At 45.9% G+C, this 15,411-nt stretch overlaps 1 protein-coding gene across 1 annotated transcript; it reads right to left on the bottom strand.

The window, feature by feature from the left end:
* Positions 1 to 6,429: 6,429 nt before the first annotated feature.
* LOC120978113 (olfactory receptor 5B21-like) lies at positions 6,430 to 7,371 on the bottom strand. Its single transcript, XM_040406341.1, has one exon. It carries the CDS (start codon positions 7,369 to 7,371, stop codon positions 6,430 to 6,432), a length of 942 nt encoding a protein of 313 aa, XP_040262275.1.
* Positions 7,372 to 15,411: the final 8,040 nt, after the last annotated feature.

Here is a 15,411-nt window from a genome sequence, read left to right as displayed (position 1 = left end):
GAGCGTAATTGAATTTAATTTTTGTACAAAAACATTTCATAGACCCAAAAGTACTAGTAAGGACTATTGTCTGTGACAGCAGCAATATATGTTTGTAGCGCAACCTGCGCTAAATTGCTCAGTGTTAGGGAGAGCTGTGTATAGGAAGGGATAGACAGAGTAGGGAGTTTAATAGGAAGATATTTATACAAAAAACATTTCAGAGACCCAAAAGTCCTTTTAAGGACTATTGTGTGTGACAGCAGCAATATATATTTTTAGCGCATTCTGCGCAAAATACCGTGGAATAGGCCATTGCAGACAGTTAAATTATTCGCGCCACATCTCCTGTGTAAATTGTGCGCATCCCCAAAATAACAGTGACATCCAGTGCAGTTTTTCCGTAGACGGTGTCCGCTGCGGACACTAAAATTATCTGTGCCGCATCTCCTGTTCAAAGTGTGCGCATCTCTAAAATATCAGTGACATCCAGTGCACTTTTTACGTAGACGGTGTCTGCTGCGGACCGTTAAATTATCCGCGCCACATCTCCTGTTTAAAGGGTGCGCATCCCTAAAATATCAGTGATATCTAGTACACTTTTTCCGTAGACAGTGTCCGCTGCGGACAGTAAAATTATCTGTGCCGCATCTCCTGTTTAAAGTGTGCGCATCCCTAACATATGAGTGACATTCAGTGCACTTTTTGCGTAGACACTGCGAACTGTGACATTACCTGTGGTTCCTGTCCTGTATAAGTTTCCTCATCACAAATACCTTTGTAAAAATAATTTGCACATACAATTCCAAATCATACGCTACTGTACGTGTGACATACTTTCAAGCATATATCACATTTAAAATGAAGAAGGCGAACAGTAAGGGACGGGGAAGTGGCCGTGATGCTGATGGTGCACGCAGAGGCCATGGCCTTGGGCGCGGAGAAACAGTGCCTGCTGCCAGAGCACAAAAAAAAACAATTATCCAAGATACCTGGCTTCATGTCCCAGTTTGCAGAGCAGCGTAGGACACCACTCTTGAAGTCAGACCAGTGCGACCAGGTGGTCAGTTGGATTGCAGCAGATAATGCTTCCAGTCGGTTAAGCACCACCCTGTCTTCCACCGAGTCCAGTCTCAGTAGCCAGGAGTCTGGTCAGCACAATCCTCACCCTGATCCTCCTTCCTCCCACCATTTACAGCCAAACAAGTGATCCCACACTCGGATATTCCGAGGACCTCTTTTCATCGCCATTACTTGATTTGGCCCTCTCGCCAAGCACGCTTGCAGAGGGACATGAGTTCTTGTGCCCTTATTCCCAACCTCTTGAACATCCACAGTCACAAGAACATAACGGTGGGGAACGGCAATTAGTGTTTAATGAGGTGGATGATGATGAGACACAGTTGCCAATGAGTCAACCGCTATTACTGTCTCAAGAGGTTGATGAAGAGGATGAGACACAGTTGTCAATCACTGAGGTTGTGGTTAAGTAAACAAATCAGGAGGATGATCAGAGTGAGGAAGTGGAAGAGGAGGTGGTGGACGATGAGGTCACTGACCCAACCTGGGAAGGTGGAAAGCCGAGCAAGGACAGCAGTACAGTTGGGGAGGGATCTGCAGCACCTCAACAGGCTGGAAGAGGCAGTGGGGTGGCAAAACGGAGAAGGCGGACTACACCACACAGGCCCGCAACTGTTCCACGGAGCAACCCCTTGCGGAAATCTCCCTTGCCAAGGGGTAGATGTTCCGCAGTATGGTGCTTTTTTGAGGAAAGTGCAGCCGACAAAAGAATAGTAGTTTGCAACCTGTGCCATATGAAAATGAGCCGGGGCGTGAACACTAGCAACCTCACCACCACCAGCATGATCCGCCACATGGCATCTAAGCACCGTAATAAGTGGGACGAACTCCTGGGTCCACAATCTGTGTCTGCGAGTCACACCACTGCCTCCTCTTCCCCTGTGTTACGTGCTGGCCAATTCCCTGTCGAAGGCGCAGGGCCGGATGCATCCTGCCCTGCACCTGGACCTTTGCAAGCACCATCAGCGACCACATCCACTTCCGTGTTCCAGCGTAGCGTACAAATGTCCTTACCTCAGGCATTTGAATGCAAGCGCAAATACCCAGCCACCCACCCACAGGCCATAGCACTAAATGCGCAACTTTCCAAATTACTGGCCCTGGAAATGTTGCCATTTAGGCTTCTGGACACTACAGCCTTCCGCAGCCTAATGTCGGCGGCCGTCCCTTGTTACGCAGTCCCCAGCCGCCACAATTTTTCACGGTGTGCCGTGCCCGCCTTACACCAACATGTGTCCTGTAACATCACACGTGCCCTGACCAATGCAGTTACTGGGAAGGTCCACTTAACTACGGACACATGGACAAGTGCATTCGGCTTGGGACGCTACATTTCCCTGACGGCACACTGGGTGAACGTTGTGGAGGCCGGGAGCGAGTCTTACCCTGGGATGGCACAGGTGCTACCGACGCCAAGGATTGCGGGCCCTACGTCGATCAGGGTTTCCACCAGCACCTACATTAGTGCCTCTAACCCCCACTTCTTCTCCTCCGCCTCCTCCTCCACTTATCCGCGTGCAGCACCAGTCAGTCATCAGTTGGTAGCTGGAAGCAGAGTATACTGCAGTGGGGAAGCGGAAACAGGCCGTGCTGAAGTTGATATGCTTAGGGGACAAACAGCACACAGCCGCAGAGCTGTGGCAGAGGATTAGAAACCAGACTGAGCTGTGGCTCTCGCCACTCAACCTAGAACCAGGCATTGTTGTGTCTGATAATGGCCGTAACTTGGTGGCGGCTTTGGAGCTCGGCAAGCTCACACACATCCCATGCCTAGCCCACATGTTCAACCTTGTGGTTCAGCGGTTTCTCAAAACCTACCCCAACTTGCCTAAGATACTGGTGAAGGTGCGCTGCGTGTGTGCACATTTCCGCAAGTCACCGACAGCTTCAGCCGGTCTGTCAACGCTGCATCAGCGCTTGAAATTGCCAGCTCACCGGCTGTTGTGCGATGTGAGAACGCACTGGAACTCCACGTTCCACATGTTGGCCAGGCTTTGTCAGCAGCAGAGGGCAGTAGTGGAATACCAGCTGCAACATAGTCATCGCCTTTCCAGTCAGCTTCCACTATTCACAAGCAAGGAGTGGGCATGGATGTCTGACCTCTGTGAGGTTTTAAGAAACTTTGAGGAATCAACACAGATGTTGAGCGGCGATAACGCTATTATCAGCGTAACCATCCCACTTCTGTGTCTACTCAAACGCTCGCTGCTCACAATTAAGGACGACGCTTTGCATGTGGAAGAGGTGAAAATGGGGGAAGACATTACACAGGGTGATAGCCAGACCACCCTCAGTTCGTCTTCTCAGTGCGAATTGGACGATGAAGAAGAAGAGGAGGAGCAGGAGACGGTTGCCTCCGCTACAGAGGGTAGTACCCATGGAAGTTTAATTCCATCTGTTCAGAGTGGGTGGGCAGAAGAGGAGGAAGTGGATGAGGAGATTAAGAGTGATCCTCCTGATGACGACGGTACACATGGCTGACTTCATGTTGGGCTGCCTTTCCTGTGACCCGCACGTTATACACATTTTAGACAACATGGATTACTGGTTGTTCACCCTTCTCGACCCCCGCTACAAAGAGAACTTCTCATCTCTCATTCCTGTGGTGGAGAGGACGAACAAAATGGTGCAATACCAAAACATCCTTGTTGAAAAATTGCTCCAAAAATTTCCATCTGACAACATTGGCGGCAGAGTCCGTAGTTCCTTGGCCAACGGAGGAGGGGAGACAAGGGGAATACACAGCAGTTCCAACAAAGGCAGGGCAACACTCTCCAAAGCCTGGGACAGTTTCATGACACCCCGCCAGCACCCTCACCCTGATGAGCGGCCTAGTTTCACAAGGAGGGAAATATTTTAGAACATGGTGAAGGAGTACATAGCAGACCGTGTCAGCGTCCTCAATGATCCCTCAGTGCCTTACAACTACTGGCTGTCCAAGCTGGACACGTGGCACGAACTACGCCTTGGAGGTGCTGGCCTAGCCTGCCACCAGCGTTTTGTCTGAGCGGGTATTTAGTGCTGCTGGTGGCATAATAACTGATAAGCGCATCCTCCTGTCAACTGAAAATGCTTATAGGTTGACTCTTATAAAAATGAACAAGGCCTGGATTGACCATGACTTCCCGACTCCACCAGAGGAAAGCGGCTGAACATAAAGGCACTTTACATGTGTTGTTTATAATGTACTGAATACACTGTATTCCCATGCACCCGTTCCACCACAAACAAGGGTACATGGTTGAATCTTCCTTTTCTCATCCTCCTCCTCCTCTTCCATCATATCAACATGCTTATTCGTCACATATAATGCCCTCGCATATATTCCCTTCGCATGTAATGTTTTACAGGGTCAGCTCACATGCAGGCCCTCACATATAATTTTTTACAAGTTCAGCTCAGCTGCAGACCGGAAGCGAACCATGATTCCCCCGTTACCCATAGTCTACATGGTTTGGGCTGAAAATAACATCAAAAGTTGATAGGGCAGACATCCGAATGGATCGTCGCCGTCACGGGGATGTGCGATCGTCCCCAGGTTATCTAGAGTCACCAAAGCGCCAACAGGCCCTCGCCCATAATGTTTTTGATGGTCACCAGCAGGCCCTTGCTCCAAATGTTTTTGAGGGTCACCAGCAGGCCATCAATCATAATTTTTTAAGGCTGTGTATGATGCCCTCCTTTATGTGTAATAAAGGGTGTATTGGAGTGCCGATTCCTTGTAATTTTTGGCAGCCCTTTCACTTAGTGCATAGGCTTTATGAGTGTAGGAGTCCCACTACATGAACAATTGTACCACAGTGTGAATGAGGCCCTCCTTCATGTGATATACAGGTTGTATCGGAGTGCCTCTTCCTTGTAATTTTTGGCAGCACTTGCACTTTATATACAAGTAAATATACAGGAAAGAATGTTTCCTATAAATTTTTCCGCTAAAATCGATTTTTTTTCCTTCGGTTTTGTGTGTATTATTATCAGTCTGTAAAAGTGGCGTACTATTCGGACAACATCATTCCCAGCAGCGACCTGCGAGTACAAGATGCATCCAGACATCCTCCCCATGCTGTTCCCAAACCATTCCGGTGCTGTTTCCATCAATTTTTTAAATTTTCCTATGAACCAGGCACCCTCCCCTCTTCAGAGCAGGGGGTACCTGGTTTAATGCTCGGGTTCTCCCATTGACTTCCATTATACTCGGGTGCTCGACCTGAACACTATGGTGCTCAATCAACACTACTTCTCTGCCATCGAGTCCCCGCCACTGCAGCGCGGGGACCTGATGGGGAAGCGGAGGGCACCTGTACCCTCCGTGAACTCTCTGCATGCCATGGTCAGCTTTGACTGCGGAATACAAGGGGTTAACACGCCGCCATTGGTTTCACTGATGTCGGCGTATGCAGCAGGGGCCCGGCTGTCAGTCACTGCTAAAAACAACGAAAATCATATAGAACAAGGCTAGAAGCAGCCCTGTACTTGACATGTATCCAGAGATCTCCCCATCTATAGCTCCAATGGCTTTGCTAAACTTATTTCAAGCTGGCAGCTCAGGATGTGTGTCCTTTCTTCTGCAGCTCTCTCCCTATCACAGCTCAGGAGGAGCGTCCTTTCTGCTGTTGTCGGAATCTTTCTGCTGCTTAACAGTATGTCGGAATCCTGATGTATATTTCTAATTTACCACTAGTGGCCGCTGTTTCACTCACTCTGAACTATTGTGTCGCACTTCCAGCCGTCACCACTAGAGGCTGCTGTGTTGTCCTAGGATTTGCCCTTAACAAAGATGGCTGATGTGTGATGATTGGAAGACACCTTGTTTCCTGTTTGGGCCTACTTATACCCATGAGGCAATTCAATCATTGCTAGAGTATTGTGACTTGTTCCAGTCTCCTGCTCCTCAAAACTGTCTGTTTCTACTCTTTGCTGAATTATCACCTCGTGATCTACACTTCAAGCTGCACTACAGACTACAACTCTACAGTTCATAACTGCGCCTGGCTTATTCTATCTGGCCACCAGATTCCAGCTGTGTCTACCAGTATCGTAACATAGTAGATACGGCTGGTGGCAGTTGAAGGATGGAACTGAGCATGCGCGTCCACCTCTGCAAGGTGGACAGAGAAATAACAAAACAGGACAAACAGCAGGTGGTGCTACGTAGATACATTTTATTGAGTAATTCCTTGGCTAAAGTAAATGTTTAATTACATACAATTACAAAAGTATTTAGGTACAAGTGCCAGTTTGAAAAATGTACAATATTATTCATGGGACAACCCTTTATCTTATAGTTGCCCTTTTTTTAAAGTTTATACATCCTGCGACAAGGTTTCTTACTTGTTTGCTCAGGATTACAAGAAATCGCTGCACACATTTTCAGAAACCCTTGCTTAATGTTGGGGTCACCTGATGCCACAAACGCGTCATCGCCGATTTTACATCTTTATTTTTCAGGCTGTAGATCAATGGGTTAAGCAAGGGAACGGCAGCTGTGTTAAACAGAGAGAAAAGCTTGCTAGATTCTAAATTGTCCATTGACCCTGGTCTCATGTACTGACAGATAAGAGTCACGTAGAGGAGTATGACCACTGTAAGGTGCGAAGAACACGTGTAGAAAGCTTTTTGTTTTCCAGAACTTGAACGAATTTTGAGGATGGCAGCGATAATAAAAATGTATGGGATGAACGTGAACAGAAAGGGGAAGATGGAGAGGAAGAGTCCACAGACAAAAATCAAGAGGTTGGTCAATGAGGTGTCACTGCATGTAAGCTTCATTATGGGGACTATGTCACAAAAGAAATGGTTAATTATGTTCGATTTATAACAAGAAAATCTGTAAATTAAAATAAAAAGAGGAGTCGATTCTATAAAGCCAAATAGCCAACAGGTACAGGCCAAAGCTGCACACAGGCCGGGGCCCATGACTAAGGAGTAATGCAACGGGTTACAGACAGCAACATAGCGATCATAACTCATGGCCGTCAACATCATCAACTCGTTACCCACCAGAGCTATAAAGATGAACATCTGAGATATACACACATGTGAGGAAACTGCTTTATCCCCTGATAAAAAGCTACTAAGGGTCTTATGAAGAGTGACCGTGCTGGAGGATATGTCCAAGATGGACAGGTTACACAAGAAGAAGTACATGGGAGTATGGAGATGAGGGTCCAGGCAGACCACTATAAATATGGTCAGATTACCACCAAGAATGATAACGTAAATCAGAAGAACCAGAAGAAAGGTGAGAGTTTGGAGAATTGGAATATCGGAGATTCCCTTAATAATGAAGAAAGTCACTGCTGTCCCATTCATTTACGCAAGCCTCCTGTGAAAATTGAAGGGAAAAAGTTTATTAAAGTGGTTTTCTGGAATTTTAATATTGATGACCTATCCTCAGGATAGGATACTAAGCAGAGTAGACGGCAGCACGTCCATAAAAATGTACAGAAAGTGCCAAAGATAGTGCAACGTTTCGACTATATCCTCAGGAAACGTTGCACTATCTTTGGCACTTTCTGTACATTTTTATGGACCCAATTTGAATAAAGAAACCTTGAAGGACATGCTGCTGTCTACTCTGCCTGGTATCCTATATGGAGCGACCGGAGGATCTATGGTTGCCGATAGGCTGAGACATTCCTAAAGGAGTCTAGAAGGGACATTGATGCTGCTTTTATGAATAACTTTTTCTATCCTCAGGATAGGTCATCCATATCAGATCCGACACCCGGCACCCCCGCTAATCAGCTGGTTCAAGAAAAGGCCGTGTGCATTGCCAGCGCTGCCTTCCCTTAATTGTTTACCAGCTTGCCGTTGACATTGCAGCGGTGAGCCCTGTAATTAAAAGCCGCCCCATGAATGACTAAATATCCAGTTTTGCCATGAAATTGACTGTGGCTTTCACCCTTTCCTTTGCAAAGGGTGAAATTAATGCATATTCTACATTTTTCAAACCAGCACCTGGATCTGAATAATTTTGTAATTGCATGTCATTAAAAATTTAGTGTGAGTTATTCAATATAATGTATCTGTACAGCTGTTTGTTCTTTTCCTTATTTTTTGTCAAACATGGTCATTTCAAATCTGTAACTGTCACCAGCCATATCTTATGTTAGAAGCTGTGACAGTTACAGGGAGAGAGCTGCAGCAGAAAGGAAACGCCCCCTTAGTTGCAGCAGAAAGGACACGCTCCATTAGCTGCAGCAGAAAGGACACGCTCCATTAGCTGCAGCAGAAAGGACACGCTCCATTAGCTGCAGCAGAAAGGACACGCTCCATTAGCTGCAGCAGAAAGGACACGCCCCCCTTAGCTGCAGCAGAAAGGACACACACCTTGAGCTGCCAGGCTGAAGGTAATCTAGCAGAGCAATTGGAGCAGTGAATGTGGAGATCTCTGGATCCATGTGAGGTACAGGACCGGATCTAGCTTTGTTAGGAAGAGATTGTCAAGTACTATATGATGTCTGAGTTCATTCTTTTACATCAGTACTGGCATAACCCCTTTAAATATTATTATTATTCAGCATGAAAAACTAGTTAATTTACTTTCTGTTACACCCTCTGGTGTTTAATTTGCATAGCAATATGCATGTCCACCTACTCAGGTGGTCGCACATGCTTAGTTCCATCCTTCAATTGCCACCAGCCCTATCTACTGTTAGCAGCTGTGACAGTAACAGAGGGCTGCAGCAGAAAGGACACACCCATTGATAAAAGGCACAACCCCAGAAAGGACACACCCCTTGATAAAAAGCACAACCCCAGAAAGGACAAGCCCCGTGAGCTGCCAGCCTGTAATAAATCTAGCAGAGAAATGATTGGGGAGATCTCCGGACCCATATGAGGTACAGGGCTGGCTCTAGCTTTGTTAGAAAGAGATTGCCATGTCCTATATAGTGATGAGCGGCATAGGCAATATTAGTTTTCACGATATTTCGCGAATTTTTCGCATAATATTCACAATAAGCAGACAGGCTGAGCATACAGCTCCGTAAGCAGGAACAGAGATTTTGAGCGGGAAGAACACACGTGGACGCCACCGGCCCGCCAGGAGCCGCTCACCAACCTACCTCTGATCTACAGGAGGGTAACGTACCTGCTAAAACAGCAGTACTTTATTATAATACTACTGTTGGATAACTGTGGAAACAAATAACTACCAATCGGAGGTGAAATACCCTATCCATCTAAAATAAAGTGGGCAAATTCAGATCGAATTGAACAACACCATTTCCCTCAAAAGGGGTGTCCCCACTTCTCACCTATATTTGTTCTTTTTATAACACCATTGGACTTGATACCTGCACCTACCTCCAATAGGTTTACTTGACTTTTATATTACCATCTGACTTTTTATGCTACCATCACCCTATTTATTGCAATCTACTTTTTATGCATTGATATCATATTGTCTATACTTTGTGCATTGATATTATATTGTCTACATTTTATACTTCTAAGGAGAACGCCATTTTAGACCTAGGATTTATTAATATCTATACACTATTTAGCTGACATTGACCAGTCATATATTGGTTTATGCCAGCAATCCACTTTTTATGCATTGTTGTTATATTGTCTATAATTTGTGCATTGATATTATATTGTCTACATTTTATACTTCTAGGAGTACGCTATTTTGGACCTAGGTTTTATAACACTATTTATTCAGACAACTTTTATACTTGTATCCATTGTCAACAGCTGGCATAAACCAGCCATTTATTACTAATAAAATACTCTTTTCCATGCACTACCTATGATCAGAGTGCCATCCCTATACTTTTCCTAAATATTTACAATAAATTTGTGAATTCTAGAATTCAGGATCTCCAGACATTATTTTCACGATTGCGCAAATCAGCACTAATGATGCGCATATTTTTTTTGCGTAATACGTGCAACTTCACATTTAACAGATCTGAGTAGATATTACTGATTGGTGCACTAAGTATTGTTGTGCCATCACAGCACTATGTCTGTAGCAGGTATGTATGGACAACAGAGAAACAGTAATTCCTATCACACTACCTAACACCCTGCACTTAGTGGCGTCTCTAGCTTTCAAATTTTGGGGGGGCACACTGGGGGCCAGGACAAAAGTAGGGGGGGGGGCAGCTATAACAACGATACATTTACACAAGTACGCTTAGAAATGCTGCAATACTTTACCCAATAGCTAAAACCGCAACAGGGAAGAAAAGTCCAGCTGTCTGTGGATGACACTTTTATAGAGAGGGGGATCTGTGGATGACACTGCTATGGGGGGGATCTGTGGATGACACTGCTATGGGGGGGGATCTGTGGATGCCACATACCATATATAGCATCTTATGCTATATGTGTCATCCACAGATCCACCCCATGACAGTGTCATCCCCATTTCCCTCTCCATAACAGCGTCATCCACAGATCTCCCTCCCTATAACAGTGTCATCCACAGATCTCCCTCCACGCCTCTCACAGGAGTGTACATATATAAAATAAACATATTTCACATGAACACTTACAGTTACTTGACCCTTGGGGATCTCGGACGCCACTTCCACACTTTGGCCGGGGGCTCGGTGCAGCTGATGTTGTGTTTTATCCTAATGAGAAAGATTTCATAATAAGGATTTGGAGAAGGGGCAGAGGGGTCACAGAGCAGGGAGAGGCTGGTGCTGCTACTAGGGGGTCATACCATGGGGGAGTAATAAAACCCACCATAATGCCCCCCAGTAGAAATAATTCTCCTTATAATGTGCAAAACATACCCCCTTATGCCCCCAGTTGAGCTAATGTCCCCCATAATGTGCCAGTATAAAATACCCCTATATAGTGCACCAGTAAATGCCTCCATAGTGCTCCTCTCCCCCTTCCTGCTAGTGCCCCCCATAATGTACCAGTATAAAATGTCCCATATATCGTGCCCCAGTAGATGCCCTCAGTGTCCCCCATAATTTGCAAGTATAAAATACCCCTTCTTAGTGCCCCCCCGTATATGACTCCATAGTACTCCTCTCTCCCGTTCTCCATAGTACCCACCATAATGTGTCCCAGTATAAAATGCTACTGTACAGAGTCCCCCATATAAAACACCCCTTCTTTGTGGCCTCAGTAGATGCCCCTATAGTGCCCACCAATAATGTGCCAGTAATAAGTGCCCTCAATAACGTGCCAGTAACAAGAGCCCCCCAATGTGCCAGTAATAAGCCCCCATCACGTGCCAGTAACAAGAGCCCCTATCACGTGCCAGTAATAAGCCCCCCATCACGTGCCAGTAATAAGCCCCCCATCACGTGCCAGTAATAAGCCCCCCATCACGTGCCAGTATTAAGCCCCCCCATGTTCCAGTATTAAGTCCCCCCATCATCATGTGCCAGTATTAAGTCCCCCCCATCATCATGTACCAGTATTAAGTCCCCCCCATCATCATGTGCCAGTATTAAGTCCCCCCCATCATCATGTGCCAGTATAAAGTCCCCCCCATCATCATGTGCCAGTATTGTAATAAGCCCCCCCAATGTGCCAGTAACACTATTGTAAAAACAAAAACAACAAAAAAAAACACTTATACTTACCTAAGTGTCAGCGATGCGATGCAGCCTCTTCCTGTGTCCCACGCTGTAATGTAAGGCTCAGGCGGCACGATGACGTCATTGCGCCGGCCTCTGATAGGCTGCCGGCCTAGTGCCTGCAGCCAGGGGCGTACATAAAAATCACTGGGCCCCATAGCAGGAATCTAAATTGGGCCCCCATTCCCCTTTTATAGCCCCTCCCTTTGTTCCATGAACTATTCTTGCTGCTGCGTTTTATAATTTATGCCATCAGGGCCGGATTGGGATTACAAAACAGCCCTGGCACACAAAAGAGGTATAATAGATGCAGATGTTTATTATATACAGCAGTGTACAGTTATGTGAGGTACGTGGTATAATATATGCAGTGTGTACAGGTATATACACTGCTCAAAAAAATAAAGGGAACACTTAAACAATACAATGTAACTCCACGTCAATCACACTTCTGTGAAATCAAACTGTCCACTTAGGAAGCAACACAATCAATTTCACATGCTGTTGTGAAAATGGGATAGACAACAGGTGGAAATTATAGGCAATTAGCAAGACACCCCCAATAAAGGAGTGGTTCTGCAGGTGGTGAGCACAGACCACTTCTCAGTTCCTATGCTTCCTGGCTGATGTTTTGGTCACTTTTGAATGCTGGCGGTGTTTTCACTCTAGTGGTAGCATGAGACGGAGTCTACAACCCACACAAGTGGCTCAGGTAGTCCAGCTTATCCAGGATGGCACATCAATGCGAGCTGTGGCAAGAAGGTTTGCTGTGTCTGTCAGCGTAGTGTCCAGAGCATGGAGGCGCTACCAGGAGACAGGCCAGTACATCAGGAGACGTGGATGAGGCCGTAGGGGGGCAACAACCCAGCAGCAGGACCACTACCTCTGCCTTTGTGCAAGGAGGAACAGGAGGAGCACTGCCAGAGCCCTGCAAAATGACCTCCAGCAGGCCACAAATGTGCATGTGTCTGCTCAAACGGTCAGAAACAGACTCCATGAGGGTGATATGAGGGCCCGACGTCCACAGGTGGGGGTTGTGCTTACAGCCCAACACCGTGCAGGACATTTGGCATTTTCCAGAGAACACCAAGATTGGCAAATTCGCCACTGGCGCCCTGTGCTCTTCACAGATGAAAGCAGGTTCACACTGAGCACATGTGACAGACGTGACAGAGTCTGGAGACGCCGTGAAGAACATTCTGCTGCCTGCAACATCCTCCAGCATGACCGGTTTGGCATTGGGTCAGTAATGGTGTGGGGTGGCATTTCTTTGGAGGGCCGCACAACCCTCCATGTGCTCGCCAGAGGTAGCCTGACTGCCATTAGGTACCAAGATGAGATCCTCAGACCTCTTGTGAGACCATATGCTGGTGCGGTTGGCCCTGGGTTCCTCCTAATGCAAGACAATGCTAGACCTCATGTGGCTGGAGTGTGTCAGCAGTTCCTGCAAGACGAAGGCATTGATGCTATGGACTGGCCCGCCCGTTCCCCAGACCTGAATCCAATTGAGCACATCTGGGACATCATGTCTCGCTCTATCCACCAACGTCACGTTGCACCACAGACTGTCCAGGAGTTGGCAGATGCTTTAGTCCAGGTCTGGGAGGAGATCCCTCAGGAGACCGTCCGCCACCTCATCAGGAGCATGCACAGGCGTTGTAGGGAGGTCATACAGGCAAGTGGAGGCCACACACACTACTGAGCCTCATTTTGACTTGATTTAAGGACATTACATCAAAGTTGAATCAGCCTGTAGTGTGTTTTTCCACTTTAATTTTGAGGGTGACTCCAAATCCAGACCTCCATGGGTTTAAAAATTTGATTTCCATTTTTAATTTTTGTGTGATTTTGTTGTCAGCACATTCAACTATGTAAAGAACAAAGTATTTCAGAAGAATATTTAATTAATTCAGATCTAGGATGTGTTATTTTTGTGTTCCCTTTATTTTTTTGAGCAGTGTAGTATATTCCCTAGTGTTCTGATATGTGAGGTACAGGGTATAATAAATGCAGTGTGTACAGGTATATAGTATATACAGCAGTGTACTGATATGTGAGGTACGGTGTATAATATATGCAGTGTATACAGGTATACAGTATATACAGTAGTGTAATATGTGAGGTACGAGGTATAATAGATGCAGTGTGTACAGGTATATAGTAAATACAGCAGTGTATTGACACCTCGTACCTCAGATATCAGTACACCGCTGTATATACTATATATCTGTACACACTGCATCTATTATACCTCGTACCTCACATATATAGTATATACAGAAGTGTACTGATATCTGTACACACAGCATCTATTATACCTTGTACCTCACATATCAGTGCACTGCGGTATATACTATATATCTGTACATATTGCATGTATAATACTGTGTAATATATGCAGTGTGTGTGCATGTATGTGTGTGTATCTATATATATATATATATATATATATATATATATACACACACACACACACACACACACACAGAGCAGTGTATTGATGTGACACATAGAAGGTATAATACTGTAGATGCAGTGTTTATAGAAATATGTGGTCAGTTATACATTATGGTCACTGTGTGTGTGAGGTACATGAGGTAGTGGTCACTGTAACTGTCTGAAGTATTATACATGAGTGAGCAATGAGTAAAAACAGGGCATGGAGGGGGGTAAATGATGAGAAGTGGAGGACCTCCTCTTACCTCTCCATTCCAGTCTGTATGGATCAATGCAGAGCTGCTTGTGAACTTCTAATACTTGCTGTTAGGGGTTGAAGGACCTGTGATGATGTCATCACAGGTCCTGGCAGATATACCTTTGAAACCTAGGAACTACACCATTTTTGGTGCAGTTCCTTTGCTAGATTCTGCAGGACCTGTGATGTTGAAGATGATGTCATCACAGGTCCTGGCAGATGCACTGTTCTAACCTGGGAACTACACTTTACACTGTGCAGTTCCCTTACAGGACCTGTGATGACATCATCAAAGGTCCTTTAGCTTTATAAAGATAAACTGGAGCAATTAGAGGGCGGGGCCTCTCCACTTGTTGGGCCTGCCTGCAGCCTATCAGAGGAAGGGGAAGGGTCAATCCTCTCCCTCCCCTGCACCTCCGCTGGCACAGGCAGTTTACAATGGAGATGAGCGCAATGGAAGCGCTCATCTCCCTGTGCGCGGCGGCGCAGGCTTACTTGGGGGAGGGGTCATTTTAGTTGGGGGGGGGCACATGGGGGGGCACAGCATGATGTAGGGGGGGCCATGGCCCCCTCTGGCCACGCCACTGCCTGCATTGGAACCTATCAGCTACACTATATCAGGATATAACCTACACTGACTATCTCCCACTAACTATCTGGATTATATATATGAGCTAACTAACTATCTAATGTACTTGGATAAGGAATAGGATCCAGATGAAAGCACAGAGCACAGCAATGACACTGCTCTCTCTCTCAGAACTGCAAAACAACTGCAGAAAATGGCTGCTGGGGAGGTTCTTATATAGTAGGGGGTAGGCAACTTTCCTATTGGTTGCTAGTTCTGACAAAGACATTGCAGCCTTCTCATTGGCCCACAAGCAAGAAGGGAGGTTACTAATGAAAAAAAAAAATCTAGAATATTCGCGATTACGAAAATATAGCACTATATTCTACATCATCGCGAATTCTCGAAGTGCCGATATTCGCGATTAGAATATTTGCAATCAAGACTAGCACTATATGATGTCTGATTTTCATTTTTTTACATCAATCATGGCAGAACCCCTTTAATGGACATCGGTCATTCATATTTTTGAT

This window comes from Bufo bufo, chromosome 8 (assembly GCF_905171765.1).
Source record: "Bufo bufo chromosome 8, aBufBuf1.1, whole genome shotgun sequence".
Taxonomy (NCBI): Eukaryota; Metazoa; Chordata; class Amphibia; order Anura; family Bufonidae; genus Bufo; species Bufo bufo.
Note: the sequence above shows the minus strand (reverse complement) of the source record. Positions and strands in the feature narration are given on the sequence as shown.

Excerpts from the sequence above, each read along its gene's own strand:
- LOC120978113 (XM_040406341.1), bottom strand. The coding sequence starts at position 7,371 with ATGAATGGGACAGCAGTGACTTTCTTCATTATTAAGGGAATCTCCGAT.